Source organism: Spermophilus citellus (assembly GCF_964194105.1).
Source record: "Spermophilus citellus genome assembly, chromosome: 8".
In the NCBI taxonomy this organism is placed as follows: domain Eukaryota; kingdom Metazoa; phylum Chordata; class Mammalia; order Rodentia; family Sciuridae; genus Spermophilus; species Spermophilus citellus.
Window position 1 is genome coordinate 97847824 of NC_138189.1, and position 17487 is coordinate 97865310.

A 17487-nucleotide genomic window follows, 5' to 3' on the forward strand; every position below is an offset into this window, starting at 1 on the left:
GAGAGGTAAATTTACTCAAGTGATTATCAGTTAAAGAAGTTTCAGTATATTCACATGTAATGAAATAGAAATATTTTACAGCTCTTTTCCTTGACTGATATTACATTTAATTAATGGCTAACTACATATTTCCAGAAAGATTATGATAAACCTGACTGAGCAGAAACTGTAGTCACTGGGGAATCAGTACTTTCTATTGGTAATATACTAAAACTTTCAGAAAATACATATTTTTAACAAACAAAATCTCAATACTAACACTTTGCTTAGCAAAACCTTTCTTTACTGATGATATTAAGCAGGATGAACAAAAATTCTAACTCTAATGTTAAGATCAGATCAGCTTATAATTAAATAGAGCTTAGCAGTGTTGCTGAAACACTAAAGACAACATTGCTCTTTACAAACATCAGGTCTCTTTTTGAAGTTGGTGGTTTAAAACAGAGAGAAAATATATAGAAATTATGTACTAACCATTTTGCAATGCCCCACCACCACCACCCCAGGAAAAAAAGTTAAAGTACACTCAAAAATGTATTCTTTGTATTTCAGGTCCTCCGGGAAAACGAGGGAAGAGGGGTCGGAGAGGAGAATCTGGTAAGTCTCTCAGCTGCTGTGTCATTCATGTTCCAGTGAGGTCCCCACATCTGTTTCTTCTAATTAATGATATTACTGCCTTATTGGAGGTTGAGTGTATGTTTAAATCTTCTACACTAGACTTAGAGGTTTTTTTTTTACTCTTCTTGTTTTTATCAAGTCATAAGAAGTTTACAAAATATTAATTACAGTTTGATAACCACTGACTCCCAATTTTGCTGTGCCCACTGGAGGGTTTCTTAGCTGCGCACAGTGTGGTGACATTGCCCATGTTTCCATCTCTGTAGGTGGTCAGGAAATACAGGATTTTTGCAAAAATATCTGCCTTAGGACACTGAGGCACATGCCTTGGAAAGCTTTATTATTATGTCATCCAACTGGCACAATTTTGTCATGCTTTTATTCCCATTCTTTTTAAGTGTTGAGGATTTTGATCCTTCTTGTATAGTTGAAAACTTCTAGTGATGACAAGAGCATTGGTATTCAATCCAGCATATTCATTTTGTAGTTGAAGAAACAGAGGCCTGGAGCAGTCAGGTGATCCCTCCAAGGCCATGCAATTTTTATGAGCCAAACTTGAAACAGAACTAATGGTCCTGACTCCCTCTCCAGTCATTTTAGCTTTCAGGCCAAATCCCTATAGGCAAACCAAAATGGAAATGCCAAATTAAAATATTTTTGCAACCACGATAATACCAGTAGGTAAGTTCACTTACTATTTTGTTTTATGAAGTCTAAGATCCCCAAAATGTAAATGGCCAGATGAAGTTTTTATCAGCTCATTAGTTCCTACTTTCATGGTAAGGTAATTTAAAGTTTGATTGTAACATGCTGTGAATTTTTTTTTCTATAAGTTGTTTATTAGTATTCAAAATGGTCAGTTACTGAGTGTTGAAACCTTAGGAGACTAACCCAGGAGGAGCAGACAGCAGATTAATTGGGAGATTGGGGAGGTCTCATTTCCTTTTCCGTTTTGAAAAGAACTGTCAAATTAAAAAGAGATTATGAAAATTCATTAATGTGAGCCATACAGCTGCTGGATTTCTTTAAAAGTATCCTCAAAAGCTATCTTTCAACCTCATTGAAACTGAATAATTGAAAACTTGTAAAGGTATCCCTTCACCAAGTGCAAACTTTTTTAATAGGCTGCTTTATAAATTTGAGGTAAAAGAAGTGACTAAATATTGCTGAAGTCACATAATTATGGAAATGACGTTTTTGTCATAAGAAAGAGAGCATTTAAGGGAAAAAGAAATTTATGCTTATGCAAAGTTTTATTGGAAACATAAAAATCAATTCTCAACTTCTTTGCTACTTAGAATTGGTGCTTTAATTGAACATATAGTGCAGGAAATACTGAGATTTTCTTAGACTTTGCCTGGGTTTTGAAGAGAATCCATAGTTTTAATGAAACCCTGGCAGAAACACTAGGAGTTAGTCTTTTATGTTTTGACAGTATTGTATTTTCATTAAGAATGAAAAGGATTCTTAAAACAAATCACAGGTACATTTCTGATTTGGCTGTTTTACCTAACTCAAGAAGTTAGATATCAATTCTCATTAACTGGTCTGTCTTAAATAACCAAAGATTTTCTTGATTCATATTTTATCTAAACTTATAATAGAACAGACTTCACTTAAGATAATTGGCCAGGCATGGTGGAGCATGCCTGAAATCCTATCGGCTTGAGAGGCTGAGACAGGAAGATCCCAAGTTCAAAGCCAGCCTCAGGAACGGGGAGGTGCTAAACAACTCAGTGAGACCCTGTCTCTAAATAAAATACAAAATAGGGCTGGGGATGTGGTGCAGTGGTTGAGCATCCCTATTCAATCCCAGGTACTGGCTCCCCTGCCCCCCCCAAAAAAAAATGATGGCCCTCTCAGTAATTGACAAACAGATCTTGAGGAATCTGAAAATCCCATGAGATTGTATGTAAAATTTTTGTGCCAGTATAAAGGCATTTTTCTGAGATGGTCTCAAAGAGCTCATGACCTAAAAAAGTCCATATCTAGAACAAAATGACCAATAATCACTGAGTTCTTAGTAACCTCCATGTCCCTTGTATTGTGATGAGAATGATGAAGATCTTTCAAGCTTTTATTTAATCTTAGCATTTTGCACACTCACTAATTCATATCTCCCTTTTTCTTTTTCTTCTCTCTCCACCCCTTACCCCACAGGTCCTCCTGTAAGTATATTTGATGACTTTGGCTCTTCTATATTAATCAGCAGCATCATGTATGTTAAAATTTGGTTAAAGCATCAAGATATTATCTACGTTTCAACTAGAAACATGTTATTGACCTTTTAGGAGTACTTAAATTTGAAAGAATTTTTTTTGTTTGTTTTTTCACAATTTGGGGATCATGTGATATGTTGAAGATTGGAGTGCAATATGTAACCGTTTAAAACACAATTTAATTTTTGATCCTTTATCACACACCAATTACTCACTTGGGACATTGGGGATAACTTAAGAAGCTTCCGATTTTAAATACTTTTCCTGGAATTCTGAGGTTTCTTTTGCAAGCAAATCTCCAAGCTATTTCACACTTCTTTTTTCATCTGTTTAAACTCGTATCTGAAATATTTGCATTTGCCAGTCCACCAAATGTAGATGGCAACAGGATCTCGGAAGTGATACCCCCTGTGGGCTTGGCCCAGGCCTCCCTCCTTAGCAACACTCCCTTTGAAGTCTGTTGGAGCTTTGCCTGCATAAAGAGTCTGAGATGGAGCCCTTGGAGAGTTTCACTCTCTTTTTTTCTTTCCTTGAGTAGGTCATAGCTCTAGCATTCCAGTCTGCTTTGCACTCACAGGAACAGATTATCTTGTCAGCTTTGAGCTAGATGTGTTTTTGAGTAATATCCTGGATATCTCTTGTCTGACCCCAGAGTTTATTCTGTGCACCGTGCCTTTACAGTAGCAATGATCATTGGCCTTGAGATATTTTCTCATCTCAGATAGCCAGTTTGCTGCAGGATTCAAAGACTCCATATTGGCAACTTACCTAACAGGCCAGCATGGTCTGGGGAGAGGGGCTTAGCATATACTCATTTACTTGATTCAGAGGAAGCATTGGCTTCCAAATATCTTTTGCAGTCTTCCTGTCACATTCAAGGATGGAACATAAATCACGGTCAGAAAGTCTTTGCTTCTGTAACTGACTTTCAGCTCTTGCTTAATGCTAGGCAGATGGCATACTCTGGGTCTAGGAGTCTTTACTCTTTGGCTTCCTATTTAAGCCTCTGTCTTTAAAACTAGAAATAAACCACTACTATCCAGGAAAAAACCCAGAGATTACAGCTAGAGTAGCATGTTCAAGACATTTTTGTGTAACATACATTTTTACCATGTGGAGAGATAGTCAAATCTCATTTCTGCCAGGGTACTAATATTTCTTCTTTGATTCTTTGAAAATTCAAGTAGCACTTGCTTTCTTAGCTATCTATTAGTCCAAATTTTCGACTTAAAGATTTCCATTGTCCTCGTGTTATTAAATATAGGAAAGAGAACTAGCATTATTAAATATACAGCAGGCTATAGCCTAGGCACTTTAGACATGTAATTTCATTTTGTTCTCAACAACCCTCTGATGTTATCATTCCAATAATGTTCAGTGGGAGAAAAGAGAGGAAAAAAAAATCAACTATGGTATCTTTACTAATACAGTGGATGTTACCATAGTACTTAGTATCCTATATCATATGGCCCTTGTAGGTTAAATATCTCTTAATGAAATCTGGTTGAGACTCTAATTTCTAAACCCTATCCATGACTTCTAAGAACTATCTGCTTTCTATTAAAATTTGCTTTAGAGGTACAAATTAAATGACTTTATAACAAATTTCCATTATGTTTCTTGTATCTGAGTAAATATGAATGAGTAAATAATGAACAATAGCAATATGATTAGATACTTATTAACAACATATTTATATAAAGGCAGTATTCAATTATTGATGATTTTAATTTCTAGTGATCTTATTCCTCCTAATTTTAGCATCATTTTAATTTTATGTATAGCTTTTCCTTCTACTTGTTTTCTATGAACTGATATCTGTCAGTTTATATAATTTCATTTTTAGAAAAAAAAATCTCCCTGATTTTGTGTCTTTTAAAATATCACTCAGCTATCTCCATGTTATGCTCTGAATATGAGGTGTCCCCTAAAACCCCAAAGCTCTTGCATTAATGCAGGAATGTTTGGAAATAAAATGATTGGGTAGTGAGAGCTGTAACCTAATAGATCTGTCCTAGTTTGACTGGGCTGACTGGGTGGTGACTATAGACAGGTGGGGTCTGACTTGAGGAGGTGGGTCATTGGGGGAGTGCTGTTGGTGAGTTCGTCTTCCTGGGGCCCCTTCCCTTCCTCTCCCTGCTTCCTGACTACCATGAGGGGAACAGCTTCCCTTGGTAATACCCTTCCACAGATGTTCTGCCTCATCTTGGGTTCAGAGCAAAGGACTCAGTTGACCACAGACTGAACCTCTGAAACCATGAGCCCCAAATAAATTTTTCCTCCTCTAAGTTGTCCTTGTCAGGCATTTTGGCCACAGCAAGGAAAAGCTAGCTTTTGTGGGGTGACTAACATACTCTCCAAATAAGATACTGGATATGACATCAAGATATTGTTTGCCATTTTAATCACAAATGCTCTTGCCATCATTCTGTACTCTAAACATAAAGTCCAAAGGTCATCTGAAAAGTTGAATAATCTTGCTTCTTGGCATATAATTTATGGCAAGTAAATAAACTTCCTCAGGCCCTGAGCATGGGAGGCACTGTGGCTTCCTGTGAACAGAAGGATCATGAAGTGTAACTGAGGATCCTGATGTGATTCTCTTGTCATTCACTTTCTCATTATACAAAAGATGGCATTAGGGCACCGGCTCTGAAGGAACAAACAGCAACAGACTGGTTGTCCCAAGGGGAGGATGGCAGATCGAATTGTCCCTCATTATCACAAAGAGTCAAGTCATCTGATTTTCTTCGCCCTCCCAATGTAATGGTCTCAAGTAAGATTAACAAATAAGACTTAACAAAAAAAAAAAAAAAGAAAGAAAAAAAGAAAATCATACATAATGATAAAATTTAGTTTAGCAACCTTGCATTTATATCTTCATTTGATATATTTTGGAAAGCTTGCATATGTCACTCTAGAATTATGTGTGGATATGTAATTATATGTTTCTCTTGTCAGTTTCCATATTCTTGCATGTTGAGATCACTTATAATTTAAAGCTTGAAATGCAACTTGCATTAGATCCCATGTATCAATTTTCTCTACAAGAAGCTATTCAACCTTGTCCATTTTGACAAAAACATGTTACTACCATAGGAGTCTCTGCTATAAATGGCTGCAATGGGCCACTTTTATGACAATATATGTAATTTTTTTAATGTGAATAGCAAATACTTTTTTCTGTTTTCTTTCTCCTAAAGGTAACAAGTATAAGCATAATGCTTTAAAGGACCCTATGCAGGCTTTTTGAGTGTCTAACTCAAATGTGACAACTGTTACTTGCAAAAATGATGATATGCCTGACCATTGTGTTCCTGACTATGAAACTGCACTCCTATTTTGGATATCTTTAGAATATATTCATATTGAAATAAGAAGTAAAGGGTTTGATAAAAAATTTACGAAATAACTTCAGTGTTTTCAGATGGAGCCAATTTTCTTCCTGTTCTGATTTTCAGAGTCAGGAGGGGGTGCAGTCCCTCTGTCCTTTTGTCCCAAAAGGAAGTACCATTGTACTATTCATGAGTCACAGAATCAAGCAAGTCCTATACATGCAGCTGGAAGGGAGTCAGGAGACCTTTTTTAACTGGCTGTTTTATTGGTATCAGTCTATCAAGCCCTATAATTATGCTTGACTGACAGAGATATGATGTTATTGTTGGTAGCAAGAACCCTCTGAGGTGTGAAACATGACGCCATTGCACAGCAGTTCCGTTCCATCCACCTTCCACAATTGTCAACTCGGTTTGAACCTTAGAATCTTGTTGACAGATGAATGAAGCAGACTCGGCCAAGTTAAGCTTACAGTGCTATTTCTGCCAATGTGGTAAATGAATTAGGAAGAGAAGTCTCCGTAGAACGTTCAGAAGAAACACTGACATTTCTACTTCAAATTGAAAAAAAAGAAATCTATATGATTTTTAATAAAGTAAATCTTTTCCAGATATAACCACAATCGATAGCAACTACCTACCATATGTCACATTACCTACCAGTTCTCATTCTACCCCTGTGACCTAGAAATTTATTACACGTGTTTTACAGAGGAGGAAACTGAGGTTTGGGCTGTTTGAGTAATTTGATCAAACATGCACATCAAGCAGGAGATAGGTCTGGAATTTGAACATAGGCTTATCTCTCTTAAAAGCTTACTGTCCCCATATTTCTACAAGAGGTTTTTCAACAGTAAGGTCTAAATGTTACCACCTATTTTGCAGTTATCTTATTTTATCCTCTGTTGTGTATGGTTCATATCACACTCTCCTTAGTTGCTTGTAGATCTCACAACTTGTATGTGTTCTTTATTACTGCCAGTTATTTAAAACTAACTTATGATGAATCATCTAATTATCATCTAATGGAAGCCAATTCTGTAAAGTGTGACATTTGTCTCTTGAATCAAGAAACCTATTTTCTTGAAGTTTCTCATAAAAAGTTCCTATACTTACTTCTTTCTTATATTGCTGCTTAATTATGAAAATATTTTTGTTTCTCTTTTGACTCTTTGAATGGGTAGGGACTCTTCTCTTGTAACAATAGGGTACTGTTGTTGATGGAAAGAGCAAACGATGCGTCTTGTAGGAGGTAGTATCATTACAACATACCAAGATAGCAAGATAAATCCAGTCACCAGGACAAGCTAAAGAAATGAAAAACTGGAGAATTAATATGTCATTGAAGGCTACTTGGGGATGAAATTATAATAGAATGACAATAGTCTATGGCAGGTTTTATTTGCCTTCTAGAATAGAGGGAGAAAAAGAGGAATATAATTATAAACCAACTACCGGGAGGTTCCCAGCATGTCATTTCTGCTCTTTTGAGTGGTTCAGGTGCCATTTTTGGTGAGGTCAATGTTTAGTAGTGATTTGCCTTAATTCTTCCTCTGCTATTGGTTCTGTAGATTGTATGCCAGGTTAAGAAGAACTTTAGAATTCTGAAAGTGGCAATGACAATTAATAAGTTTACATTTTAACTGTGATAAATTGAAGCATGTTGAAGTGGAAAAATAAAAAAGAAAGAAGAGAAATAGATATGCAAGTTTAAATGTTATTTTTCTTTGCAACATTGGTTTTTGTTGTGGGGTATTTCTGAATACCATCTGTTTTAGAATAATTTAAATTGTTGTAGCAGACAAACATTGAGATGTTACTGGCTTACCACAATAAAGATTCATGTCTTATACGTGGTTAGGGGCAATTCTCCTTACAGGGACCCAGATGAATGGAGTCTCGGCCAACATCAACATGTGGGTTCCAAGGGTCTCCTGGGCATGGACCTATAGCCATCAAACAGATAAGAGAGTAGAGGGTCAGAAGGGAGGGGTTTTTAGAGCAAAAATATTGGAAACATACACTTTTTTGGTTTGTATCACTTCTAATCACATTCCTTTGAAGAGAGTCAAATCAGATTCCTATTTAACTTTCAGGGAGATAGATACAGTTGTGAGCTCAGAAGAAAAGGTAAACAAATTAGGGAAATCTCTGATATCCTATCTGGAAATAATTTCTTAAGAATCCCCAGAGAGATGTATATAGATACATGACCTCTGTTACAATTTAAAGAGTATTCATTAAAACTATTATCACTAGAAACCCAACTAGAAAAAAACAAAGACGGAAGAGATTTAAAATAGAAAGCAAGATGGACATGATGGCACATGCCTATAAACCCGGTGACTTGGTAGGCTGAGGCAGGAGGATTGCAGATTTGAAGCCTGCCTCAGCCTCAACAGTTTAATGAGACTCTCAGCATTTAGTGAGATCCTGTCTCAAAATTAAAAAAAAATAAAAAGGACTAGGGATGTTGATCAGAGGGAAAGCACCCCTGGGTTCAGTTCCCAGTACCAAAACAAAATGTATAAGTTGAGGGATGGTTTATAAGCACAGTGGGGGTTTAGCCCATCTTTTCTTATTGTTCCAGATCTGGGACATCTATAAAAATTTAAATATAGTACATATTATGATAGTTATTAATATTAATACATTAGCTCTATTTTGATGCACGTATTGATTTCATTGAAATCTTTGCAAAATTGAAAACTTGGGACTTAATGGATTAATACCAGGGGGTGAGACCAGGCCTGCCAGGTAACTTCATAAAGGCTTTTGATTTTAAACACTTTCCACATGTTTAAACACTAGTCCACATTGCTATGGACTTTCCTTCTGTTTCTCTGGCCACTGAATGACTTCATGGCTTTTCATCGGTAACAGAATTAGGTACAAGGAAACCTCATTAACTAGGAACAATACTGGTTATCTATGTTGTCTCATATTCCTGTTTGTTTCACACTGAAGTTTGATCTTTAATAAAGACTCTGTGATAAAAGGATGAGCACTTTTAGGTTCACTTTCATGAAATGTGAAGCGTGATCCCTGCTGTTCTTGTGTGAAGTCAGGTGATTAAAGCAGAAAAAGTGAGAGTTTAGGGGTGAATCCTCTCTCTTCCAAGGATAGTGGGTAGGTAGAATAAAAGGGAGCTAAAGAGTGCTTTAAAAAATGAATACAGTACATGTCCATCTGATTTTTTAAAAATAAACTTTATAGGATAAACCCAGGGCTTCATACATACTTGGCAAGTGCTCTCCCACTGAGTTATACTCCCAGCTACAGTCAAGAGTTTCTAAAAAATAAAAAAAATAAAAAGTAAGCTCAATTTATCAGTTTCAAAGTCTTTGTTTTTAATTGATTAGATACCTGCATACCACCGTAGTACCCAGTCTACTAACAAATGGAGTGTCACATAACCCCTGCCTGTTTTACTTTCTTGTCACCAAATGCTTAGTCACATTGCTAAATTCCTAGGGCTGTTTATATGAGCACACATGTAAATATCTTATGGGACAAATTATTATGGGACTCCTGTGGATTTATAAAGCAATATCTACCTATATTCAAGTAGCCCCTGAATCGAGTGCTGTAACAAAAGCAGGCAGAACCATTGTGAATGTTGGAATTTGAACAAGGTCAAATGAGTGATCTGGTTGACCATTTTTTCCTCCTAGTGGCTGAGCATTTGATAGTATTCAGCAGCACATGATCAGAGCTCAATGTTCTCATTCTTCTAAAGTAGCTACTTAAAATGCTGTGATTCCTCTTAAACAAAGTGTGGTTCCTGCTTAATACCATGAAGCTCTCCTGTAGTTGGTCTAAGTTAACAAAATGTTCTGTTGATCCGAACTAGGTTGTGAGCTAGAATATGGAAAGCATCCCTTCCTTTAGTTATTAAATGTCCTTCAATTTTGCCTTTGGTGGAATTTAAAAGGTATCAAGCCATGGAATCTAAAGTGTTCCAGATTGTCTCAATGTTTTAATTTATAAATGATATTTATAATGCATGGTTTAATTTCACAAATCTTCCTGCTTTCATAAATTAACTTAGAGTTAAATTACATAAAACTTTTTCTGTTCTGTTACTTGCTAGTATTTTGAGTCTCAAAGATACACACAAAATGTATTTATTTCTACATAATTTTTGTTAGAATTTCCCTGTGGTCAAGGGAATGAACAAAAGGTATAATGTAGAATTTAGACACAGGAAATGCTTTAAGGATAGTTAATCATTAGTTCATATGGTTATTTAAAACAGCATCCTTTCATTCATCGAACTTATACCTAGCATCTAATTTATGCCATTTCTTCTGCTGTACAATGGAGATAAAATGGCAAATAATACACATCCCTGTTTTCAGGGACCTTAGAATCTTGTTGAGAATGAAATAAAGCAAAATCCTAGCAATATTATGAGAGAAATAAGTTCATGATATGTCAGGGTGTGGTGGGGGGACAGTGGAGGAGTAAATGATCCAGATTTAGCATATAAAGGGCATCAGGGATGCCTCTGGATCCAATCAATTTCAAGGTCTTATCAAGGTGAAAAATCAAAGTAGTGGGTATTTTCGAGAAGTTAGCATTTTCAATACCTTTGAGGTAGAAGAAAGAATGGGAAATCATGTGTTCAGTAAGGCTTGAACATAAAGTCCAGGAAGGGAGATTGGAAAGTAAGGAGTGAGAGCTGAGACTGGGGAGACAGGCTGTGAAGAAATGCGGATGCAGGCTAATTTGTTTCCCTAAACGTAGGCAGGCTCTGAGCGACTCAGTTAAGCAGGAGAGCAGCAGCATGGCTGGGGAAGAGCACTCATGCTAAAGGCCAAGGTGGAGGAGCAATGGGAAGAGAAAGATGATCAGGACAGTATCGCAGCTATTAAGGTGGGAAATAGAATGGTGTGGAAGAATGGTAGCAGGGCAGATGCAGAGGATGGGGCAGATTCAGGGGCGTTGATGAGGTAGAAATGGTGAGATGCACGGCTAGGTAGAGTAGTGAAGACGAGCGAGCAGTGGGGGTGACTCTTGAGTCCCTCTCAGGTGGAATCTGGGTCATGCCATTGGGACAGAGAATAAAGAAGCAAGAGCAGAGGAAGGAGGATGTGGAGGTCTTCTTCGGAGAAGGTATCAGGGAGACTTTCAGGATTTATACAGAGGATGGGAGGAGTGTCCCAGAGGGAAGAGATTGAGGATGATTCTCCAATGAGGGCAAAGAAGGACACTGCAGGGGCGGAAACCCAAGAAAAGGAGACTTCTAGGGAGAAAAAAAAGATTTCAGTTTTGAATATTTGGTGCTTGAATTATTGGTAAGATATGGAGTAGAGATTCCACGCTGTTCCCATTGTGACACAAATGAGTATGCACTGGGGGTTTTAGTCTCTTCACGCTGAGCTGCTGGCGTGGTCCTGCAAAATGCCAAAGGAGTTTTTTTAAAAAAGGATCAATGGGCTTACTAATAAAAATGACCTTGGTGATTTTATCAGTCAGGATTGTCAAAGAAACACAACCAGTAGGAAACCTAAATATGTAGGGAGATTTATTTTATGAGATTGACTCACACAATTGTAATCCAAAATTTGTATGCAGGCCAGCTGGCTGGAAACTTGGGCAAGATTTCTCTGCTGAATCTTGAAGTAGAATTCCCTCTTCTCTAGGAAAAACCTCAGTTTTTGCTCACAAGCCCTTTCACTGGCCGGCTGTAGCCTACCCACATTATTGAGGGAAATCTACTCTACTTAGTCTACTGAGTATATATGCTAATCACATCTACTAAATATCTTCCCAGCAGCATCTAGACTAGTGTTTGTCCAAACAGCTGGGCACCAGAGCCTAATCAACCTGACACAAAAAGTTAATAATCCTTCTACACTGATGTTTTAAAATAAACACCGCTTCAAACTCGGTTTTTTCAGATCCCTACTGAACATGACAGATGTACACTTTCCCTTGTCCTATATTTCTTTCTTCTTCCCATTCTAAATCGTTTCCTCCTCCTTCCATTACCCCTTTCCATGATTTAGCTTTCATATTCCATGTGAATAACTTTGTAACTTTGGGGGTAAGATTATGCTTGTGTAACGTGACACCCATTCCTGGCTAACAGTAATGCAATTAGATGTTAGATGCCTAAACCGTTTCCTATTGATCATTTGACGACACAGCCCTATGAGGTAGGTGGGCAGAGAGCTTTGTTCTGTTTTACTTCACACAGCTGTTAGTAGAACTCAGAGAAGGGGAGTGATAGGCTTAAAGGACATAGATCCTGTTATTGTTTGGATGTGATATATCCCCCAAAAGCTCCTGTGTTAATGCAGGAGTATTTGGAGGTAGAATGATTGGATTGTGAGAGCTATAATCCAATCAGTCCATCCTAGTTTGAATGTTCTACAGGCAGAGCTGGGTGCGGTGGCTCCCGCCTATAATCTGAGTGGCTCAGGAGGCTGAGGCAGGAGGATCAAATCCAGCCTCAGCAAAAGCGAGGTGCTAAGCAACTCAGTGAGACCCTGTCTCAAAAATACAAAAATAGGGTTGGAGGTGTGACTCAGTAGTTGAGTGATCCCGAGTTCAATCCCTGGTACCAAAAATAAAAAGGAAAAACTACAGGCAGGTGGGGCATGGCTGGAGGAGGTGGGTCACTGAGGGTATGCTCTGGAAGGGTGCGGTCCCTTCCCCTCTTCCCTCTTCTTCCCAGCCACCATGAAGTAAGTAGCGCTCTTCTGCCATGTCCTTCCACCATGGTGCGCTGCCTCACCTTGGTCCCAGAGCAATCAAGTCAGCCAACCATGACTAAATCCCTAGAAACATGAGCCAAAATAAACTTTTCCTCCTCTAAGTCGTTCTTGTCAGATATTTGGGCATGGTGACACAGAGCTGACTAGCCCAGATTCTAAATGGCAGGTAGGCAGAGCATGAGCTCTGAATGCTTGTATCTGACCTTTCTGCAGCAAATAAATGCAGACGCACACTTCTGTGGGAACAGTTACAAGATGATCTATTTGACACATTTGAGGATGAAACATTTCCAGAAAACCCAGAATTTGAAACCTATATTTAAGATAGAGTGGTTGGTGATGGCATTTCTGCTGCCCGGAGCCTGTATCAGGAGGGAGGAAAAAGGACAGTCCTGGAGCAGTCGGGGGTGCCCAAGAACTGAGGGGTGCATCAGTCAGGAGGTCTGAGTCAGGCATCCTGGGCTGCAGACCAAGCCACAGAGGCGAGGGTCTGGCTCCTCCTGACTTTTTCCCCCCACGGTTCTCTCCTGGCTCTGGACCTGTCCCACCTCCCAGTGTTCTGTGGGCAAAGAGGAGAGTAGAGACGGGAAAAACTAGAGCATCCACACCAAGTGGCTGAATCACCACTTCCTTCTATGAATATCCAAATGAAATCCATATTTGTGTAGCTAACCCACAGAAAAAGAAGGGGAAGGTTTGGCAGGCATAGTAGAAACCCAATCTGGAAACTACAAATTTAAAAACAATTATTTTAAATTTCATATCACAAACTTCCTTTTGGAGACTTCCGTTAACTACTTCTATGTTAGGCTATTCTTCTGGGAGTAGAAATATAAGCATTCCAGAGCTTTGTGCTGCCCAGGACCCATGGATTTTATAGTGCACATGAAAGCATACTTGAGCCCTGTACTGCAGACATGGTCTTTTATTCTGATATATAATTTCATTCAACAGTAGTAGACACACATACTTGGTCTCTTGATTTGCAGTTTTGGGAACCATTTCAACTTGCTCCCTTCCAGAGAGCATTATTAACAACCAATTGGCATACAGTCTCAGGCTTTTTCACAGGTGAGAGTGGAAGTTGAAAGAGTGGATTAGAGAGTTCTCTGCAGGCACCCCAGATAATTTATCGCCCTTCTGTGGTAACTGGCTGAATGTATATATCTTTCACCATATGTAGCCTTCCATTTAGACTTCTAATCAATGGTAAAGAATAAGAACTAGTTTTTAAAAACCATCCCTTGGAGTGGAACTAATCAGCTTGTGGTTTCCTTTCAGGTAGTCTGACCATTATCCAATATGCCCTATATATATCCTTGGATAGGAAATGACCTAAACTTCCACTTCCAGTTGTGTGGATTATTTATCCTGACGCCCCCTCCACCTCCATCCAACCCTCTACTTTGCATATTAAAGTTAAGCCTCTAATCACTGAATCTCCATGTCTGGAAAGTTGATCTGGAGTTGCCATTGCATACAAACTTACTTTGTACATTATATGGCAATAGTTGAAAAGAAACTATTTTAGAATTCTCGTATTGTTTACTAGTTTGAAAGTTGTGTGAAAGATGAGGACTTATCCCTTTGCCTGATGAGATTCCCCTGGGCTTTATTTGTTAAGAATGTTATTTTCCCAGAGGAATTAGCTTCCCCTTTTTAGAGGGTGCAGAAATTCCCTTTTTAAACTTGAGTTTGGTGATGTTAATAGAGTTTAGAAGAGAGTTTGGAGAACATAAATAAGCTGATGGCAATTTCAGATCGTTGGAACAAAATGAAAAATGGCTTGACCTTGTATCAAATATCATAATTTATAGGAAACTCACTACAGAGATTGTATATTTCTTATAATATGAAGTTTCCTATGTGCAGATATTTAATCAAAAACACAAGGAAAATGAATCTGAATTAGGAAACCTCCTCCTATTCATCATTGTGAGGAGGGAAGGCTTTTATTTTGTCATTAAAAAGTATCCTTAAAAAGTGGTCAATTTCTTTCATCCCTCTTTCATTTCATACTTTATTTCAGAACTTTACATACTTTATTTCAGAACTTTTCATACTTTCTAAAATTCCGATAACTAATTACTCCATTCTCTAGGCTTCTGTTAAAAATAAATTAAACAGGACGTTTTCATGCATGTAAATTATCACTGGAAATTGACCTTCCTTTTCTCTGTAGTGTTAGGTCCTCTTTCTGTTGCCCTAAAAATAGGGTGATCACCAAGAGGCAGCCTACTTTAGGACTTTCAATGATTTTAACACTCTTATAATGTCAGTAAATTAGGCTTCATGGGCCATAGAAGCATTCCTTTTGGGAAGAGTTTGGAAGCAGTCAGGGCAATGGGTTACATTAGGATGTTTCTTGTTCCGGGACTGGAAGTAAGCATCATTTCAAGTGTGAAGTATTTCCTCACTACATCCTGCTTTTGTTGACTGACAGTAGCTATGAAAGGTGGCATACTATTAAAATCAGCATGATGAATCTCTTGCAAAAGAACAGCTCTTAGTGCAGTATTTTCACCTTGCCTCACTCTGTACTGGCTAGGATTTTAAATACTTTAGCATACCAAGAGCGGTCTCTAAATGGTATCCTAAATTGCAGACCTTCAAAAAAAATCTATTTTTTGATACTGGGGGTTGAACACGAAGGTGCTTTAACATTGAGCTAACCACTCAACACTTTTTATTTTGAAACAAGGTCTCACTAAGTTGTTGAGGGACTTGTTAAGTTACTGAGGCTGGCCTCAAACTTGTGATCCTCCTGTCAGCCTCCTGAGTTGCAGGTTTATAGGCATGCACCATTGTGACTGGCAATCTTCAGAATTTTTACTTTATAACCAAAAATAGCTGAATGTTTGACATGATCCATTCATTTTATCGTGTGGAGCTCTATAATATGGATATTACTTATATAAAACTTTAGCTACTTATCTATATATGTATATGTATAGTTATATATATTATATATAATACATATTTTATATATGTAGAAGTATATATATAAATCATATATATAATTTATTATATATATAACTTATTATATATATAATGTGTAGATAGATAGATCTAGCCTATGGAATATATTAACCCCATAGGGGAGTATTAAGTTTTAGCATCTGACATGTGCAAACTTTTATTCTTAACAAATTTTAAAATAATGCATCTATAGAAATCAACCAAGATACTATCTCTCCAATCAGAATGTTTGGTAGCTCAAACTTTTCTGTTAAGTGAGAAAAATAAAGTTTTAGAAGAATCTCTTCCTAAGATTTTAATCTTCAAACCATGGGAAGTCTGAGAATTCACAGAACACTAAAATTATAGTGTTTAGTAGTTGGGAATCTTAGAGATTGAATCCAAGTTATCTCTTCATTTTCTAAGTTAATGAACTGCAGATGAAGCTCAAGTGGGACTTTGAAGAGGGCCATTGCTACACCAACATAGAACCACTTGGCAGTAGTGACAAAGGACACAGTGAATAATGGTATTCAGTATGTTGCACCTAAATTAATTCATTTCTAAGGGAATATCTTTTAAAATGCTTCATAGAGTAAAGAGTTCAATTCATCAAAGTCATTGTGTCCCATCTGTTAGAAAGATTCATTTCTTGCTGAACTATAGCCAACGAATTTTCCAGAAATGACATTTTTCACAGCTTATTCTGTTCTCCTCATCCTGACACAAACAACATCACAAGTATGTCTTGAGTGATACTGAAGATAGATTAGAATAAGCATTCTGTTTGTGCATATGGAGGTTTCAGATCTTAAGAGAAGTGAATATTTGTAGGTCAAGATGTTTTTTGAGTTTCAGTTAGCCATGAACTATTTATTACATTTTTTGCTTCTTAAATACTTGTGGGGTTAAGGAGTAGAATAGCACTTTGGAAGGAATTTATTTCCTATTCTTTAAATAGCATTCTTTAATTACTTGATTATCCTTTAATTACTTGATTTAGACTTCAAAATTTTGTCAATCTCTGGTTTTATCTTAATTTAAATGGCAATGGGGTTGAGAGAAGGTTGGGGAATTTACTTGTTGAATTGAGTTAAAATACTTGAATAACTTGGTAACTGATGTTCCTTTTGGATTCAAGTATTATTTAAATATTAATGTTTGTACACCTGTAAGATTCAAAATTTATTATGCAATGGCATAAGATTGAATAATATGTGTGTTTGGGGTAAAGGATATTGCCATCAAAATACAATGGATTTTTTTCTACTAAGTTTAGAGGAAAACATGATTCTACAGAATCATTAAATGGGTTTAATATTTCTTCTTATTACCTACTATGTGCTGTTCATGAAAAGGAGGTGTTGAAAACAATTTGAACACCTTGACTTTTTCTACATCAGAAAATAGGCACATTAAAGTTTCATTCTTTATGATATTCTTGGATCATAAAGCAAAGATGTTCCAAATCTATCAGTTCCTGAAAAATTTTGAAAATCTGAATCATGGTTTATTTGAAATGCTTAACCTCGAGGTCTCCTGGTTGGAAGTGCCTTACACTGCTCCCTCCAGGCATTGCAACAAAACTGTGCAAACAAGGGGACCAGATTCCATTGTACTATAGATGGCTCA

The 17487-nt window shown here is 37.2% G+C and overlaps 1 protein-coding gene across 2 annotated transcripts in view; it reads left to right on the plus strand.

Moving 5' to 3' along the window:
- The window catches only part of COL25A1 (collagen type XXV alpha 1 chain), a 453131-nt gene that overhangs the window by 244074 nt on the left and 191570 nt on the right, over positions 1-17487 (plus strand). For both annotated transcript variants that reach the window (XM_081304125.1, XM_081304126.1), the window contains exon 3: positions 553-632. In XM_081304125.1, coding sequence (XP_081160251.1) covers positions 553-632 — 80 coding nt within the window. The remainder of the gene's footprint in view (positions 1-552; positions 633-17487) is intronic.